Consider the following 20,333-nt stretch of genomic DNA (forward strand, 5'->3'; position numbering starts at 1 on the left):
CCCCTTTCGGGTCTCTTATTTCAAAAAACCCACACACTCCTGAGGGCTTGTCCCTTTAGCACTGTGAAAAGTCTTACTCTATGATGAGACAGAGACAATGGGGCTTTGAGGAGAGGCCTGAAGCATCTGAGACCACAGAGAACTGAGACATCACACCAGGGCTGTCAGTTCTTCTTCCCTGCCACAGACTCACGATTAGGCTCTTGGACTTATCTTCTTGACAAATATCAGTGCAACCTAGACTCTCCAAAGAGCCCTTTCACAGGCTACAATAGTCTATCTTCTGGTGTGACTCATGCTGGAGTCACCTAGGGTCACCAAATCTTGTAAAGTCTTAGCATCTACTCTTGCTTCTACCTGTTCTATATACCCAAGACCCTTCTTCACTCTGTTCTTCTACAGGACAGGAGGCAGGATTGCCTCTAGGAGCACAGGGCAAGAAAACAGTACCAATTAAAAGCAACAGGTGGGGCTAGAGAGAACTCAGCTCACAACTACCTGCACATCTCTAGTTGCACAGGGCCCGACACCCTCTGCTGGCCTCCATGGCACACATGTGGTGTACATATACACACAGGCAAATGCTTATGAATGTAAAATAAAAGCCTTAAAAAAGTGAGTTAGCAGTGAGCTCCCTGTGTCCCTGAATATTTTAGTTACCTGCCATAGTGGCGGACAAAGCAGCAGCTCCAGGAAGGTGAGCACAGCAACATATGACCCAATTTGAGCAGGAATGGTAGAGGCCTACCATTAGAAACAGGAAGCCACATAACCACTCTCACACATTACCCCCAACAGCTGGGAGACTGATGTAGGAGGACTGTTAGTCTGAGGTCAGCCTAGGCCACTGTCTTAAAAGCATAAAATAAAAGAGGTGAGGGGCTTGATGAGAAGCACTCACAGCAGCCCAGAAGGCTTACTGTGGATTAGGTACTGTGTGGGAATTCTGGGGACCCTCCACCACTCAAAGCTGATGTAAGAGAAAAGGCCCGGATGGGCTGCGTCACTTAGGATACTGAAACACAACATTCCTAGTGTTCCAGATAACCTAGTACACAGGCAGATCCTGTCATCTTAGTGACCCATGGAGAAAGATGTAATAAACACCATAAGCAAGAAACCCATAGTGAAAAGAGGCAGAAAGTGAGTCAAAGATGCCAACGGGAGTAAGAAGAGCCAGTATTAAGGGCATGTACCTAGAGTTCCCAGAGTAGGACCTGCCTATACCATAGCTAAGAGACAAGGCGGCCTATGGACTTCTTTCTGAGTGTAAGGAAGGAGGCATTCCCTGTTTATGCCATCCAGTGCTCTCTAGGAACAACACAGTGCACAGGACTCACCCTGCAGCAGCCCAAGTTGATGCCACAGAAAATGTTCAAGTCAGTCCCAGCACTGCGAAGGGGAGGTTGGTAAAGGCCAGCTGGAGCTCAGTAGAGATCCAGACTGGGAGTGGGATGCAGGGCAGCAAGCGGCTTCTTCTGGTCTGTACCAGCTCAGCCTTGACCAGAGGTCCAGACTGGGGTGGGTCAGCAATGCCCATAATTTCATGGCTGAGGGACCTTGATGAACAAAACACTCAACCTGAGGTAACCTCTATGGATTGTTTCCATGAATGAATGTATCATACAGATACCATATTATCTGGTATGGTAGCCATGCCACAGAGTGCCCCCACCCCACCTTTTTGCAGTTGGGATAGATGGCCTTGTAAAGGAAGGAAGAAATGGGGGGGGGGGTGTGCTTCCCCATTGAGCCAGACTGCTAAATCCCATTTGCTTCTTAAATCATCTACAGGGAGGGGCAATACACCACAGACCATCAGCAATACTCCTGGGCGTGGAAATGCAGGGGAGGATAAGGAGTCTGGAGGCAGTGTAAGCTACACAGCATTCTTTCTGCTCCAACAATAAAGGCAGCAGTGTCCCCTGCACTGCTCTCTGCCACCTGGCCCCACATGTCATGCACATCCTCCTTCCCACCTTAATGTCATTTTAAAAACTAATATTTATTTTGTGTGAACATATGCCACAGCCTGCAACACAGAGGTGAGAGAACAATATGTGAGACTGAAGATAGTTTTCTCCTCTGTCACATGGTCAGGTTATCAGACTTAGTGGCAAGCCCCGCTATCCACTAAGCCACTTTGTGGGCTTTTTCTCTAGTCCTTCCCCTCCTTTTGTTCTCAGTGTTGAAGAAGGAATACAGAGCCTCATGCACACCCTTTCCTTGGCCATGTCCTGTAAATTAATTATTTGTGGTCAGTCACTGGGGTCCATTCAGCATGGCCAGCCGTGCTTCTTCTGTGTCTTAGAATATTCTCTACTTCCTTCCTGTGAATGAAGTATTAACCTGCTCTGGGCTGGCATGCATCACGTTGCTAAGGGAAGTGATTCCATTTCTCTCCCATGTTTCATGTCTAGATTTTGGAGGAAAATGTCTACCTATTGCTACTTTACACTCTGACCAGAGGTATATGGGAGGCTCTGGTTTCTACACAGCCTTGCCCAGTATCTGCCATTGTCTGCTGTCTTTACTACAGACATCCAGAAATATTCAATGCACACTTGAGCAGATATTGTCACCCAGGCCAAGTGATCAACAGTGGCTATATCCTCTGTGACCCTGTTGAATGTCTAACTGCATTACCTTTTACCTTTATGGGTTCTGTGGACTAAGCTTGGTTGGCTTGAGCAGCAAATGCTTTTACCCACTGAGCCTTTCACCAGCCTAAGACCATCTATTTCTTATTCGAACCTAGTCTAAGCCTCGGGCATTCCAGGCTCTGTGGTTAGGTACCTATGTGCTCATGACTCATTTTTTTCCTTATCTATCTTTATAAAATGTTCCACTTTGAGCTAGGGCTCACCATTAATTCTAACACCCAGGAAGCAGAGGAGAATCTGTGTACTGTAAAGGCCAGCCAAAACTATGCAATGAGATCCCCACCTCCAAAGTCCCTCTAGCTTGACTCAGATTCTATGAGGTGACTCTTTCTTTAATTCACTTCATTGTTCATGAAGTCACCCAGGGCTCCTCTGGTTGGTACCTATCTTTCCTCAAATCTATGGGGTGTCGCTTAGACCATTATGTGACTGATCAGGACTTTATGTCCAGCCTGACACCCCTGCCACCGGCTGCTCTGTGGATACATCTGCCTTCTTTTTTGTTCTTTTTTCCTCAGCAACTTTGTCTTGTATTGTGTTAGTGTTTTCCACCTGCATCGCTTTCTTCTTCATATCTATATCTCCTTGTGTGAGACAGGTATCACTTCCCAGGCCAGGCTATAACTCTTGCCTTCCTAAGCGCTCAAGTGCCAACTGTAGTCATTAACTTTTCAAGATAACCACCAAGTCCATGATGGGCAGACGCTGCCTTGTGCCTCACACACCAAATAAACTGTTGGTCTTCACCCTGGCCTCAAGCAGCAGACCCAAGTCATACACCACACCCCACTGTTCTCTCTCAGCAAGTTCCCAGGAGAGCACTTCCAGGGAAGATGCTGTGAGCTCTGGAAGGCTTCTGGGTACCAGGGAATACAGTTTCTGTCTCACTGTGCCACTTACTGCCTTTTGGGAAGGAAATTCAATGATTTCTTCAGCATAATTCCAAGTTGCCCTCCAATTACAATTATTCCAAATATAAAATACACATTAGGAGACTGACAGAAAAAAAAACGCAAGTGAAAGAGACCATGCTGCTACACCTGCCACCCACATCACAAGTCACCTGGCTGCAATAAGGTACAGACATTCACTGGTATCACTTAGTGATTTTTGATTTTAATTCAGTCACCTCTTCAAAGAGAAATCCCACATCTCTGCCACCCCCAGAGCCTACCAAACTTTCAAAATGCCCACAGTAGAAGCATGAGCAAAACGAGAAGTTATGAAAAAGCCAAATACAATTCTAGAAGCAGGCTGGAGAAATGGCTCAGCAGTTAAAAGCACACCCTACTCATGCAGAGAACCAAAGTTCAATTCCCAGCACCCACGTCACACATACATACACATAAAGAAAGGAGAATAGAAATCCCAGAAGCATACATCCAAAACCCTTGGTACCAGTGGTCTGGTGCCAGGTTTCCTCACCATCCCAAATCTGAGATGTTCCAACTTGTTATAATGTAACATGACTGCACAGAAATCTCTACACGCTGTGTTGTGCATCATTCAAAACACTTGACTTAGTTTGACTGCTGTAAGCAGACATGTCACACTGCTTAGGAGCTAGCAAACAAAGTCCTCACATGCTTAGTGTAGGCACAAATTGTATACCATTTGGGTATTGGTACTGGACATTGATCTCAGGGCCTTATGCTCTACCTGTGATGGTTAATCTTGGCTCTCAGCTTGATGAACTTAGAATCACCTAAAAGTCACACCTCCAGCCTATCAGCAAGGGGAGGGAAGACTCACTGTGAACGAAAAGCATCATACCATGGAATGGGGTCCAATTCTGCATAAAGGAAGAGACAATTTATTTGGGGAGTGGTGGTGGACGGACGGACAGACAGACACAGACAGAGAGCCTACAAGGCCTTGCCCGTGTACATCTAGTAAACTTCTCTGGTGAGCTCAAAGAAAGAGTACCTCAACTCTCACTACCCTGGGTGGACTCACTCACTACTTGGTTCTGCTTGGAACCCAACACACAGTACTAAAGATCCCTAAATAAAGGTGACCCTGGCCAAACACCCCAATGAAGACCAAACACAGAAAACAGAATTGTTCCCTTAAGTCTTTTTCTGAACTGTAGAGGTTGCCACCAAGAACACACTTTCTGTCACTTCATCATCTGCAAAGCAGAGTGACTATTTCACCAGGAAGAAATGTGGCTGAGAGGTTTTGCCCAGGCAGAGCTGCAGCATGTGACCTGGTTTCACCGTGTCAATTAGCCTTCAGGGTTTGGTTTCTTTTCCACGTACACCTGCATCAGCCAGAGCTCTGGGGTCTCCAGGATCTACACAGCCCTCACTCCAGGATATCTGGGTGATTTATTTCCCAGACTATCCTGAAATATGCTGTATAAGTATGTTATAAGAAATCACCAGTGAAAGTTCCAGTGAATGCCATATCTAAAGGACAGTTTTAAACCAACAGTTCTGGGAAGGCCCCAGAGGTTCAGAGGCCTGGTGTGCCCCTGGGTTTTGGCAACATGAGGTACCTTCCACACCTTAACATTTATAACTCTGGACTTCACAATCCCACCCTGTAAATTTATGTTAAGTAGATATGTGATTGGACAGTGGAGAGGTAGGTGGCGAAAAGGTAGGAAAACAGAAAAGGAACAGGGATTGAAAAAAAAAGGAAAATCAAGATGGAGCCAGAGAAAGCAGACTTAGATCCTGGTGGCTGTAATCAGACATAGGTAGATATGACTATTTAAAGGGATTCTACGGGTCTTTATCTCATAACCAAGGGCAGTTTGCATCTTTGTCTACTGGATGTAATCTTACTGTTAGAGGGTCTGTGAATTGAGAATCTATCATATAAACCAGTTTGAAAAGTTACTAGGCTTTGAAGTGATGTTTGTGACAGGTGGCAATTCCACCAGGGACAAAGGCAGTAGGGCAGCCAGAATGAACTGGGTGGGGAGGAAATCGTGGTGGTGGGAGGGGTCCATGTGCACGGCTCCATGCTAAAAGCTGCACCCTCGGAGTAAGACCCTGGAGACCAATAAAAAGGTAAACCATCATTTTCTAATATTTACTGCAACGCCACCCCACAAAGGAGCAGGCCACTATAAAGAAAACATGGAGCATCTTGGCACAACCCCAAAGAACCAACTACCTCTCCAACTATTTTAAGAACTCACCCATCAGTTCTCACCAGACAACTGAGGACCCACACAGAGTGAAGAAAAGGAGCCTCAGCCTATCACTGTGACTTATTCTAAAATAAGCTCTTAGTTTTATAACAGGACAGCAGAAAGTGTGTTCCAGGCTGGCTTGCAACTCCATATGTAGTTGATAATGACCTTGAATTCCTCAGCTTCCTGTATGCACTTTCTGGGATGATGGGGAGATCCTTCCATGTGTGCCCAGATGAGAGAAGACTTTCTAATGGCAAGTTCATAGAATGTTCTCAATAGAAGGGAGGTTCGAGTTTCACAGTGAACTCTAAATCCTCAGGATTCTAAGGCACAGCCGTCTGGGAGCTCTCAGGATCCCAACACAAGATTGTGCACAAAATTGAAGACTGAAATCCTTGTGCTCTTCAAGGAACATGTGGAGAACTAGTACCCCACTAGGGCTGGAACTCACTGAGTAAGCACGAAGTGGATGAGGTCCCCAAAGGTACGTGATCCCAGTCAACAGAAAGGAGTCAGGGAAGTGTGTGCACCACATGATGGGAGACTGTGTCTTCAGTGAGAATCTGGGGTAAATGACTCATTCTAGAGTGTTCTGAAGAAAGAGTAATGCAGGTACTGTGAGGAGATTTCTGAGTGATGTGGTAGAGATTGGATCTGACCTCCTTCAGGCTTTTACCTATAAGTGTCATGAAGTCTGGGTTCCAGCAAAGTTCCCTTCAACTAGTTGGTGATGTGCAGGAGAATCCCGCAGAGCAGAGCAGAGCAGGGAGTCCTCTCCTTTGAGGAATGACACAGACGAGGCTGGTAGCCTGGCCCCCCTGAGGCACTCACACCAAAGGAACGTTTTCAGTCTTCCCACAATCCTAGAGGTGGAAGACCCACTGACAGCAGGGGACTTCCTCCCCCCATGAGACCCACAGATCTGCCATTGACAGTTCCAGCCTAGGACTTAGGAACATCCTGCCCTGCACCAGCCTCTGCTAGGCTCCAACCCAGTCCACTGTTTTCTCTCACTCACCTGTGTGTGGTACGCATGTCCACGGGCCCATCTCCTAACAGCCCTTCGCCAGATCCTGTGCCCATGACCTCTGTTGTCCTCAGTAATCCCTGGGCTGGGCCTGTACTCGGCTCTGGCATCACCCTGCTGTCTCCATCCACCGTCAGTTCTGATGGTCCTCTCTCCATTTTCATTTTCTTGTTCTCCACATCATCCTCCGTTAGGTCAGGTTCAAAGGCTCGCTTCTGACTGCGGGTTCGACATGCTTCTTCACTCATTCTGTTTGTGAAAGAGAGGATATAGCACTTGAACCCCTTCTGAGAAGTTTAGCAAATTTGAGGGTAGTTTTGTTTTCCTGACAGAAGAGGCAGTGACAAGGGACAACAAAGACAGGGCCACAGAAGCCCCTCCAAGACTTCACACCCTCAGGATGGCTGGGCAGGAAGGAGGCCCACAAGCCTCTGGGGTGTGGCCAGCTCTGAGAAGCCATGGAATCCAAGTGGGAGAAAAGCAGTGGCAGCTGTTACTAGACAGGGTCCTTCTGTTGAAAAACGGTACCTATTATGGGTCTGAAAACCAGCCCAGGGACCTAGCACCTGTATTGTAATGGTGTGAGTAGGACCTGTACAAACAAAGGTAACCTCAGGTGCTGTGTGCCTGAGCCCCCCAGGGAGCCAGAAGTGAAGGTCATACTAAGCTCTTTGGTTGGGAGATATACTGAACACAGTATGAACTGGTCCATCCCAAGATGCCACCACCATGGCCCTGTACTTGTGGCACACATATATCTTGATTCAAAGAAAAGGAAGAAAAATGCTGAGTCAGTTTTTGATCCCATGACATCACTGGGCTCCACATGACCCTTCCCAGGATTCAATCAGAGAGACAAAGCACTTTCCAGAAAACCAGTCTGAACCGGTTCCAGACAACACAGCTGAAGTGAAGTCTCGCAGAGACAGGAGGACAGCTTGCTGGCATTCCACAGTCTGGGACAAGGAGCTCTTAAAGGGGCCGCTCAGAAGCCAGGTCTTACTTAACACTGCAGGACAGCAGCTTAGGGAAAGTCAGAGAACCCAGAATTCACTAGGGACAGGGGGAAAAAAATCTGACTGAGCTCAGGCAGGATCCAAGGGACAGCTCCATGAGACATCTGGCGTTGAGTATAGCCCTGCAGAAATCCTCAGTTCACATCTCCAGCAGGCTTAATGGGAAAGCCTTCTGATTCTGCACTCTAATGGCGGGACACCTCCTTCCGGGTGCCTCAGTTTTCTCACTAGAAAATATGGTAGGAAAGGCCTGTCCTGGACAAAGCCAGTTCTCTCCCTCCAAGAGGCTGGGGCACATCAAGGCTGCACTCCCACGGCCAGACCCAGAGTCCACCCTCACTTCCGTGGTCCAGTCACCCTTTTCCATAGACCTTGGATCAAGAGCCTCTCTCCTCTTCATCACCACCTAGGTTAAAATAAATGCTTTGACTTTAACAGGACTCTGTCAAGAGAGAAGATGGAGGAAGCATCACAAACAGGTACAGGGCTTCACCTGTACCCTCTCTCCTGCCACCCAAACCTGGCAATCTCCCCCAGATACTAAAGTGCCCATCACTCTAATAGCAGCACCCTCTCAGCATTGGAGAGTTCTATGGCTTTGCTCTTTCTCCAACAAGCCTGACCACAAACCTTGTCACACTTGCTGACAATCTGTCTTGCCTCCCAACAGAGCAAACAAGTCACTGCCCTGGGGTGCCAGGGTACTGCCTGAAGCAGAGCTGCTGAGTTCTAGAATAGGAGGCAGCAAACTGGCAGACAAGCCATGGCCTGGACAGGGCAGCTCATGTGGAAACAGGGCATTGTGGCTCTCAGAAGTGAAGCTCACTGGTGGTGGCACACTTTCTTCAGTTCCAGCACTCAGGGGGCAGAGACAAGTGGATCTCTTAGGAGTTTGAGAACAGCCTGGTCGACAGAGTTCCAGGCTACACAGAGACCCTAAAAACCAAACAACAAAAAAATAAAGCTCTAGGTCTGACCCTGCCCCTACTAAGTTCCCCCATCCTAACTCAATAGGAGTAAGGCAGGGCTCTCTTAAAGCAGCCCCAGGCCTTCTCCTAGCTCATCTGAATCCACCAGAAACACTGCCTGAAATCTACCTTCTCCACTCCACTGCCTCATTTTGTTGCTATGAAAGTCCGAAGGAAAAGCAAGGTTACCAGGGGTGAGGGACTGTTTTCTATATCCCTAGGAGCTGACCACTGCATGGAGCCTGCTCAGAATTCAAGCAGGGCTCAGAACATTGAGCCAATCTCGGGCTGGGTATGGCTGAAGGCAGGAGGGACTGTCTGGGATTTGCCTACCCACCTCCAGAAAGACAAGCACAGCTGGAGGGCTGGGTACCAGAGAAAGGTCCCAGTAGGCTGTGCCCTCCTCACTAGGGCCTAAGCTTCCACAGCCATGCCCTTGAGGAGTAACCAATCTAGCTCATTGTGATATTCTGTGGTAAGAAGAGTCCCAACCCCCTCAAGGCCACCAGAAACAAGGTCTCCCTGGGACCAGCACAGATAGGCACTGTACATGTGGGCAGGAAGAAACCAGCTTCCCTTAGAAAGCATCCTAAGAGGCAGAGAAACGGTTTATATCACTCACTTGCAAATAGGGGTGGATTTCAAAAATCCCCAAAGTAGGGAAAAAGAAATCTGCCACACCAGAATAGTTATCACAGGCCTGTTCAGGAGGATGGGTCCAAGCAGCCACCACCTATATGGCAGCAATACAGTAAATGATGATTATTTTAAGAGATATGAAGGTCACAAGGGCCATCCACCAACCAAGGAATTCGACTAGCCCTAACATCCTGGGCCGGGCCGCAGACCTGCCATGTGCAGCAACCCCAGCAATGTTCAGTGGGCTAGTGGGTAACACTGGGCTTTCGCAACAAGATTCCTACACAGGTGCCTCTGCCAGCCCTGGGACCAAGAGGTCTGAGTACTTGTACACCGACGGTGGATGTCTGGGGTAGTACAACAAACATTACTAACTGCTACCTGGATGCTGACTTTCAATAAAATACCACAACGCATCTGGAGAGAGAACCTGGGACAGGAAGCTGGCTCTAAGTAAACTGCCAAAGGCCAAATGCTTCAACAGGGACAGGACCTCACACAAGTACTCTAGAGCCAAGTCACCCTGCACAAGCTAAGCATAGTAGGTGGACCAGTAATCATCCCTTTCTAAGCCACAGATACAAATCACAGTCCAACCATATATCTAACACACCATGGGGAAGTCTCCCACGTGTGCTTGGGACCAGAAGCTTCAGACTCTACAGTTTGTGTGCATGTGTGTGAGTAAGAATAAAAAGTTTCTCCAAGCTGAATCTAAGTAGCATGTCAACAACACTCAACAGGGTTTAGATTTGGTGTCCTTCTAACTGTGGTGGCTCAACCTCAATTAGCAATACTCTAAAATGAGTATTCCAAACACGAATGGAGGAGTGGCGGTAAGTGGGTAAAGCACAGGCAAAACTGACAGCTGATGTTTGTAACCAGGGGGACCTTAGCCCTGTGAGAGGGAAAGAGGAAGGGGGATTTTGAGAGAGGGGGGAAGAGAAGGGAAGGAAAAACATTTCCCGCCCCTTCACTCAATGGCAGCCTTGGGCCTCTACCAGAGGAGCTGCTGTCCTAGGGGCTGGGGATTACTCGGTGCTCAGGAATGCACAGCTGGGCAAAGACTGAACAGGCCAAGGGTGTCAGGTGACAGGACTGAGTGGTTAGAGCAAGCAGAGAAGCAGAGGCCAGGTGGGAAACTCAGTCCTAATGGAGACAGTCCAGATGGCCTGTGGGGGAGGGGATAGGAGCATGATGATCCAGGGAAGCATGGGGATCTGGACTCTGATCAGAGAGGTTGATAGGTAGTGGGCACAGAGGGGCAAGACAGTACTGTGGGAACACATTTCCCTTCTAGATGTGCTCTGAAGCTCTGCTAAGCACGGATGGGGGAAGGGAGACTGCTCTACTTTTATTTGGTTTTACTCAAGCAACAGACTCTTCTGCAACTGAGATGGAAAATTCAAGGCTACAGTTTGGTGCAACTGTGGAACACTCCTTGAGGGTAGCCTCTGCCCTGGGTCTTTAAGGGGCCATCACTTCCTGTCTCACTTCCTGTCTGGAAGAAAGCAGGCCTTATGAAACAGGCTATACTAGGTCAGATGACAAGGACAAGACAACTGAAGGACATACCAAGGTGCCATTGCCCTAGGACCACAGGGCGCCCAATTGTACAGCACAAAGGCCCTGCTGCCCAGCTCCTCCTGGCCTGCAGCTGGCACTCTCCAGAGTTGTGCTCAAAGCTGGAGGCCAGATCATCCCCCATCAGCAACCGGGGCCCAGAAGCTATGTCTGCCCTGACCACACAGCACAGCCATGGCCCTGAGCATCTGGGGAGGTGTAAGCTAAGCTGTGACAAGCAGGTTTCCTCTAAACCAAAACAGATACTTGGACCTGCCTGGGTAGGCCCAAGCCACTTCCTGCCACACATCCAAGTGACAGTGTGGCTGGAACTCCTCTAGAAGAATTCAGACTAGAAAGTCAAGTCTCAACCTTTAAATACTGCCTCAGAGAGGCCAAGTAAAAAGAATCCAGTTCAACTTAGGAGACAAAATGGTGATCCAGGGCAAAGAGCAGAGTGGAGGCTGCTATGTTTCCCTATCCATACCTCATCAGCATATGGAAAGACGTGGAGTGATACTGAAAATTCAAGTTGTTGAGTATTGAGTTTAAATGTGTTTACCAGTAGCCTATCATCCCCACCTGCAAAGGACTGAGACAGAAAGCTTGTTATGAGTTTGAGACCAGACTGAACTAGAGGGTGAACTCCATGATGGCCAGGGCCATATAGTAAGATCCTGTCTCAAACTGTGAGAGTAGTCTAGTACCTCTGATATAGGGCCATCTGCTGTCTGTGGGAGGACTCTGTCCTGAGGCCCTGACTGTACATACTCAAATGGGCATTGGCTGTGCCCAAATAAAACTATATGCACCATGGTATGATGGGCCACCAGCCTTCAAGGCTATCTAGCATAGTGTTTCTGGTTTTATACAGAGCAAAGCTACACCAGCCCAGCTTCCACTATCTTCTTAACACAGCAGTTAACAGGCCTGCTTTCCCAAACACACCCCAGCAATTTTAACCCAAATTCAGACCCCAACCCTTAGTCTCTGAAAAGAGGAGACAAGCAGCTAGCTAAAGGGTTGGTTGGCCTTAGCCTTTCTTCAAATACATGGAACTCTAAAGGCCCCATTAGACAAAACAGTGGTGCTTCAGAGAATGATACCTGAGCTCAGTTCTAGTGCAGAGCTCAGCTAAGGACTTCAGAGATGCCTCTGTGAGGACTTGGGAGGGGGGGGGGGGAGTAATAGAACCTGAGCACACTCTAGCCAAGTGTGTGAAAACCTATGGCCCATGGAGGTACTGCGGCAGAATGAAGCTACAAAAACCAGAACAGGTCTCTGGGGCATCTAAAGCTTGGGGAAGGACCACGTGCACCAGTAAAATCCTGAGATGATTTATCTGGAAGGTTCATCCATGAGGATGGAGAACCATACTGGCTTCTGCTCCTGGGAAGGTCCTGAACTAGAGCACACTTGCTTTCCCTTACTCCCTCCTGTAAACGGTGCCAGAAGAATCTTCCTGCCACGAAGGAAGACAGTGGGCAAAGCAGCACTTCTGCAGCCCAGTCCTCCACAAGGACAGCAAGGGCATCTAGAAAATACTAGAAAATAAACCAAACTGGGAATAGTGGATTACCATGTAGGTATTCCTGACATCTGGGAGGCTAAAAAAGGAGGACTGTTTAAATTTAAATCCAGCTTGGGCTACAGAGTGAGACACTGTTAAAAACAAACAAACAAACAAACAAACAAAAAAAAAAAAAAAAAAACACCAAAACTACTCAAAATAATCTAAGACCCAAATTTATAGAATCTTAAACTACAGGTGACGCTCCTTGGAGTTGGCAGTATGTTCTCACAAATCTCACCAAAAACTACCAACAGCAACTCTGGAGCTGGGAAGAAGTGCTGGCTTTGCCACCATAAAACACTTCACAAAGTGCTATGGCAATAGCGCCTGTGCAGCTGAACCACAGCAGAGACTGTCTTGCCTGCTTGTGACCAGTGAAGACCTGTTCCCAACAAACAAGGTGGAGGGCACCGAGGCTATCCTCTGGCCTTTGGGCGAGCGCGCGCACACGCGCGTGCACACACACACACACACACAAAAAGATAATTTAGACTGCATCAAAATTGAAACTGTGAGCATTAGTCACTACTACTAGCCACTAGTGCACACCTTTGATCCTAGCTTGGGAGGCAGATGCAGGCTGGCGATCTCAGTAAGTTCAAGACCAGTCTCATCTACAAGAATGAATTCCATGACAGAGCTACAAAGTGTATCCTTCTCTCTCTCAAACAAAATATCAATACAGTGAAAAAGGCACACAAAATCTTCTCCTTGAGAGCCTGGTATCCAAAAAGACATCTTACCAATAAAAGAGAAATTCTTATGGCTATGGGCCAGTCAAGGGAGCTTGTTGGGTTCACAGCAGCTCCCCTTACAAGGAAGAACAAAATTACATGTCAATTTAAAAATCAAAGGACCAGCCAGGTGGGTCTCTAAGTTTGAGGAACTACAAAGTGAATTCCAAGACAGCCAAGGCTACACAGAGAAGCCCTGTCAAAAAATGAAACACACACACACAAAGGAAAACACCTAAATAGACATTTCTTGCAGCCCTTCAAATGACTAATAAGGGGACCAGAGGAACAGCTCACAACTGCCTGCCAACTCCAATGTCCTTGAGCACGCACCCCCCACCCCAACCCCCACCCCTCTGTGTGTTTTGAATTAGGAAGAACTGCGCCATACCCTGAATATATTGAATGCCACTAGATATCACATTTTGAAATGGTGAATATGTCATTTTTTTCTAACATAGCTGGCTATTATTACCTGGTTGGTGTTTTGTTTTGTATTAAGAGCAGGGGAGGTAATATCCAAGTCCCAAGGGCTACAGCTGTTTCAGAGCTGGTTCTTAGGAAAGATGTTTGATGAAATACAGCTCCAGAGCCCACAGCTACCATGCCAGCAATGGTAACTGTCAGGAGCCCCAGTCTATGGTGATTCACCACACAAATGGGATGATGAGCCTTGCCCCAGAGCAAAGGTACAAACACTGGCAGGGTGGCCTGTGGAACATGCATGAGACAAGGAGCTCTAGAGCAGCTGTGTTGGGGAAAGCTGTGGTCCCCCTGCAGTTCCTAGGCCACCATTTTAGATCCTCTTTCAAAAACCAAACAAGGACTTTGGTGTGTGATCCTAGCACTCTAGAAAAGACAGGTGGATTTAAGAGTTTGAGGCCAGTCTGAACTAAACACAGTGAGTTCTAGGCCAGTTTACTTAATGGGATCCTGGATTAAGAACAAACAGCCGAGCTGTGGTGGCATGTCTTTAACCCCAGCACTTGGGAGGCAGAGGCAGGCAGATGTCAGTGTGCAAGGGTAGCCTGGTCTACACAGTGGGACCACAAGGGAGACACAGAAACCCTATCTGGAAAAAGAAAAGAACAAAACTCCTTCTATTTGAGCTGCTCCCTTGAATTTAAAAAAAAAAAAAAAATCATTAAATAAGTTTTTGGCTTGGGATTAGAACAGAATTTCAAAGTAACTGAAACCTTTCAAAGATGTCTGAAAGTTTCAAAGGTTAATTCCTGCCATCTTATACTATGTTATACATCTTATTTAAAGTCAAGGAATCAACTTTTGAAAACAATGAAGATAGGGTAACAACATACTCAGCCAAAGCCCAGCACTTGCCACTGAGGCATAAGATGCAGTGGTTCACTGCCTACAGGTAGAACACTCTTGGGGGCTTAAGATTAAGTGCTTTTACCTACTGAGCCATCTTGCTGACCCTATATTTTTGTTTGTGCTTGGGAATCTCCAAGCACACCCACATAGCAGTGATGCCATGGTGGGATATGTCCACTCCCCAGATCCCTGCAGGGCCTTATGTCTTCCATGCCCATGCTGGCCTTTGTGAAGCCAATGCTTTGACATGCCCTTGGTGACACTTTCAACCACTCAAGAGTTCATCCCTCTCTCTGTGGATATGCTTGTCTGATCTACCCCCCCCCCTAAATTAAGTCATTTATATGCCATAGTTGGGTTCTGAGAGTGAGGTTTCTGCAGAGAACATGATATGAACCCAATTTCCTGTGAACTGATCTCTGAGATAAAATGGCCAGTGCACATCCTTCTAGAAGCTCACACTACCACCCTGCCCGACCTCTAGACGCTGGTGGCCATTGAATATGGCTGTCTGCACCTCTTAAAAACTCATTCTGGGCCTGGCAGTAGTGACACATGGTTTAATCCCAGCACTAGGGAGGGAGAATCAGGTGGATCTCTTGAGTTTGAACCTCTTCTACAGAGCAAGTTCCAGGACAGCTGGGGCTACACAGAGAAGCCTTGTCTCAAAAATAAAACAAAACAACAAAAATTCATTCTGCAGTTGTAAAACTAAACTCACAGTTCTGTATATTTATAGTAATTAATGAATGTGACAACTACTATGCTGGCCACTAAGGCTACTTAATATGCAAGTCCAATTCCTTCCACAATGCAGACTGGTCACCTGTGTACATAGCTTCCTTAAAAACTGGTGTAGTGACCCATGACTACCACCTCTGCAATGAGGAGACTAAGGCCAGAGAATTATGTGTGTGTTCTATACATCAAAACAAAGTCTCTAGGAATAAACACCAGTCTGTGGTCCATGTTGATAGGTCTCCCTCTTATATCTTAGTACCAAGTTCAGTATACAGAAACGGGGTCCATGCTGGCACCTGGCTCACCTCGATAGTGCTTTTGTCTTTCACATATACTCTGGATGAAGTCAGGGTCTCACTAGGCAGCACTCTACCACAAAGCTGCACCACTGTATCGGACTCAACACATGTGACTTGCTGCTGCTGGCAATCACCTGTCCCACTTGATATGTGTGTACTGCTACTGTGGGCCTTTCTGACATAACTGTCATGCTCCTAATGCAAAATCAGAATTCAGCGTGATCTTAAGTTTGACTAAAGTTCTGCCCTTCTCTTTCAGTCCTTAGAGACATTATCACTTTCTTCTACAATGTCTAACAAAAAAAAAAAAAAAAAAAAAAAAACAAAACAAAACAAAAACAATAAAAGTGCAGAAATTTGACTCCACAAAATCCAGTTTTACAAAACTGTCATGAGTGTAAAAATTCAGGAGAAAACAAGATCTGATGGCCACTTGCTGTACTTTTACTGGCACACACATCCCACACACAGAAATAACATTCTTAGTAATAAAGAGCAAACATGAGCTGGAGAGATGGCTCAGTGGTTAAGAGCACTGACTGCTCTTCCAGAGGTCCCGAGTTCAATTCCCAGCAACCACGTGGTGGCTCACAAATGTCTGTAATGGGATCTGATACCTTCTTCTGGTGTGTCTGAAGACAGCTGCAGTGTACTTACATGTAATAAATAAATTTTTAAGAAAAGCAAACGTACATGTTTTCTTAGGAAAATGGATCCCTGCTATACTCTGTGTAGGACTAAATAAAGATGATAGAACCCTGCACAAGAGGCTCCAGCCAGCATTGTCTCTGCTTCCTTCACCTTGTCTCTACTGTCACCAAAGAACACAAAGTCACTACTCACATCCTTCACTCAGATGCTGGCTTAGTAATAAGCTCCTTTGCTACAATCCTTTCCCACCACTCACAGGATAGCTTTGGGGGCTGGTTCTAGGTAAACACACAGTAGTTCTATGGTTTTCCTGACTGATCTCTGCTATAGGAGCAGCCAGAGCCCACAGCTGGGTGTCTTCCAGCAGAGATGTCTCAGGGACTCTACAATATGCACACTTTTCTTCAGCAGGAAGACAATGAATGGCTGACTGTGCTGTGGCTATGTACTACTTTCTCTGGGAAGCACATGCTTTTCTACAACCACGTTTCACTTAGGCTCTCTAATACTCCACACACGAGTGAGCATCATCCCTACCAAACCAACAAGACACACATACACCTGCACCCCCAGCAAATGAGAGTCAAGAATAAACACTTTCTCCACGAACCTGAGCTAGCAGAAGGACCTGAGCATGTGGTGGGCATGTGGTCTGTATGCACCTTGGTAATGGCCAGGCATTGCCTAGCACATGAGGACTAGGGATCAAGAAACCCCAACTGCAATAAAAGGTAAATATGGCCTAGTATTAAACCAGGACACACCCTAGAATACATAAATTAAAATCTACAATCCCAGCACCTGGGAAGCAGAGGCAGGAGGATTACCTGGGGTTCATCTAAGGCTACATAATATTCTCTCAAGAAACAAGCCAGAGTTGGTAGTATTCACCTGTAATTTGGGAATCTGAGGCAAAAGATCAAGGTGAATTCAAGACTAGCCTGGACTACATGTTAATAATACCCTGTCTCAGAAAACAAAGTAAGGGGCTGAAGAGATGGCTCAAAGGTTAAGAATAAGAGCACTTGCTGCTCTTGCAAAGGACATAGCAATTCCCAACACCAACATGGTGGTTCAGAGCCATCCTTAACTTCAATACTATGGGATCTGATGCCTTCTTCTGACCTCCGACAGGTACCTGGCATGTGAGTGGTACACACACCCACATGCAGGCATAACATTGATATACACATAATAACAAAAACCCAAAACCCTAACCCTGACACTCACAGCCAATGTCCAGCATAGCAGGGATGTCAGAGCAGCCAGATCTCACTCAGTAGCCAACCAGATGCCAAAGGGTGGTGGCAGTGAACCATTTGGCAAGACACCATGTTACAGTCTTAAAGTCTTAAAACTGAGACAGCTGTCATAGGAGGTTTTGAAGCCATGTTCTACTTCTAGGATATCACTCAGTTTGTCATTGGCAACAGAAAGGCCCCTCCTCCCTGTGTGGAGCTCGTCCTTTTGTATTCTGCAGAGTTGAAGTTTCTATATTAGAGCTAGCTCGGGCAGTGGCTAAAGAACAATTCTAGCCATTTCAGAGAAAATACAGCTGGAGATCAAAGGTTAACCTCTGGTTGCCCCCCCCCCAGGCCTTTGAGCAAGTGACCAATAAACATGGTGCCTATCCCAAGGCTCAAGGGTCATACCTGATGCCACAGAGACCCAACTCCCTGCCTTCCTTCCTGAGCAGGGCTCTATCAGACATGTAGAGGCTGTCTAAGCCAGCTTTCCACTCCATAGATATCAGTCCCTAGCACTCACCTGGCCTCAGGGTCTGGGACGCTGGTCCTATCATGCCGCCATGGCCACAGTTCTGTCAAAAGGCAACTTATGAGGATGTGCTGGCTCAATGTGCTGGCCAACCTAAACCAAAAGACAGAAAAACACTGAGTTCCATAGAATGATTGGGAATCAGGAAATGTCAAATGTCTCCAGTGCTGGGATTTAGCTCAGTGATAGAGAGAAAGACCTAGGTTCTGTCTCTAGCATCTACAATACAAAAAAAAAAAAAAAAAAAAAAAGCCTCCAGTCATAGGAACAGTGAGATCTGCCATTGCTGCCCTCTACAGCAAGCGCCCAGACAAGCAAATCAATTTCTAAGGCCTAGTGGACATAACCTGTGAACAACACCCCAGACCTAACTTCGAAGCTCTCAACAAAAGCATGACAACAACACTGAATAACAGGCCAAGTCCAGACAGTGCTTATTTATCACCCAAAATACACAGTGAATGCTTGGAGGCTGTCCTCGAAGCAAGCCAGGTGACCTAACGTGGGGATGGCCTCGGGGCAGACCCCGGTTTATGTCGGATACTCGGGAAACCTGCCTAGCACCCAGACCAGTGGGGTGCCTGCTCTGAACCACCATCAGTGCAAAAGTACAGGCTTGTCCTTGAGGATGAGGAGGCCTAAGTGACCAGGGAAGAAGAGACTCTGCTACACAGGTGAGACTTGCTAAACAAGTCCAAGTCTGAGGTGTCCGTGGCCCTACTTTCAGAATGTTACATACATGGCTGCCAAGCCTCAATACCACCTCCATTCTCTTTCTTTGTGTCCATCTGACTGCCAGGAGACATACTAATAAGAAACTGGCTTTATTGTTTTTTAAAGGACTGGCTCAGTTAAAGCACAGGTACTCTTGTAGAGAACCAGGATTCAGTCCCTAGCACCCACATGGTACACATACATGCAAGATACTCATACACACTTTTACAAAGAAACCTTTTCTGTTTAGATTGCAGTTTATAAGATATCACCATATAACCCTGGCTGATCTAGAACTCAGAGGTCTGCTTGTTTCTGCTTCCTAAGTGCTGAGATTAAAAGCATGCACCACCATGCCCACCAAGATATCTTTCTTTTTAAACTCAGCTCAGAAATTTGTGACTCAGGGGTATAAGAAATAGTCTCACAGAAAAACTTGCTTAGTAAAGCCATAGGTAAAGTAAAGCCAGAGAGACCTTTAGGTATCAAGGAGCACAAGGTTTCTTTCATGTAAAGGCCCTGCCATAGATGCTACCAGGGCCTTCCAGCTCAGTGCAGACTGGGAAATCCAACAAATGCTGTTAACCCCCACTTGCCTGACCCACCAAGTTCTAGATTCTCAGCCAGAGGCAGAAAACCCCAGTATGTGTACCCAAACACCTGTCCCTCTTCAGGATCAAGGCCAGCACAAAGACCACACCCTGTGATGATTTCCACTTTATTGTGGAACAAAAGCAACAATTTCTGCAGAAGCCACCTTTCAGTTCCGAGTCTCAATCTGTTCCCAGGCCAGCAATATGCAGCCTGACCATGTCTCCTGGTTGGTGGCCAATGCCCACACCTCTGGCTGACAGTCCCACGCCCAGGAAAGAAAGCAGTGAAACTGCATATAGAGGTCAGGAAACAACTTTCAAAAGCTGGTTCTTCCGATATGTAGGTTTTACATATTAAATTCAGGTTGAGTGGTCAGGTGGTGGTCAAGCCTTACTGGCTAAGTTACTTTGCCAACCCTTGCTTGCTAGTTCTCAATTTGTGATGCTCTGATTTAGCAAGACCCTGGCCACAGTCAGTCAGTCACAAGTGAAGACTACAACAGAATCTGTTTACAACAGCGTAAGAACATGATGCACAAGGGGGGAAAAACTATAGTCATTAAAGTCCTGGCACTCACCTGAGAGAGGAAGATGGTTTGACTCTAGAACAAGACAGAGATTTTCTGTCTCCCCTACCCAAAATAAATATATACTTTAAAAAAAAAAAAACCCCACAGAGCTGGGATGTAACTCTGGCATAAAGTTTGCCTGGCAGGCAGGAACCAGGCCTGCGTTCCATCTCCAGCATCACAAAAGTAAACAAAACAAATGGAAAGAAATCCCTTATTCATGGTTAGGAGGTACAAATTCTCTTCCCAACTGACCAAATAAATGCATCTGCCATCAGAAACCCTGAGCAGAGGCTGGGCACACAATCATGGCATAGATGCTTATGA

At 46.8% G+C, this 20,333-nt stretch overlaps 1 protein-coding gene across 8 annotated transcripts in view; it reads right to left on the minus strand.

The window, feature by feature from the left end:
• The window catches only part of GATAD2A (GATA zinc finger domain containing 2A), an 81,666-nt gene that overhangs the window by 20,544 nt on the left and 40,789 nt on the right, over positions 1-20,333 (minus strand). For 6 of the 8 annotated variants that reach the window (XM_080928357.1, XM_080928361.1, XM_080928360.1 and 3 more), the window contains exons 2-3: positions 18,122-18,223; positions 6,830-7,087 (exon numbers count right to left, since the gene is read on the minus strand). In XM_080928357.1, the coding sequence (XP_080784483.1) occupies positions 6,830-7,086 (257 nt within the window). In that variant the 5' untranslated portion in view covers position 7,087; positions 18,122-18,223. The remainder of the gene's footprint in view (positions 1-6,829; positions 7,088-18,121; positions 18,224-20,333) is intronic. The other 2 variants (XM_080928358.1, XM_080928355.1) reach the window with 1 other exon arrangement.

The sequence above is a fragment of the Micromys minutus genome (genome assembly GCF_963924665.1).
Source record: "Micromys minutus genome assembly, chromosome: 14".
NCBI lineage: Eukaryota > Metazoa > Chordata > Mammalia > Rodentia > Muridae > Micromys > Micromys minutus.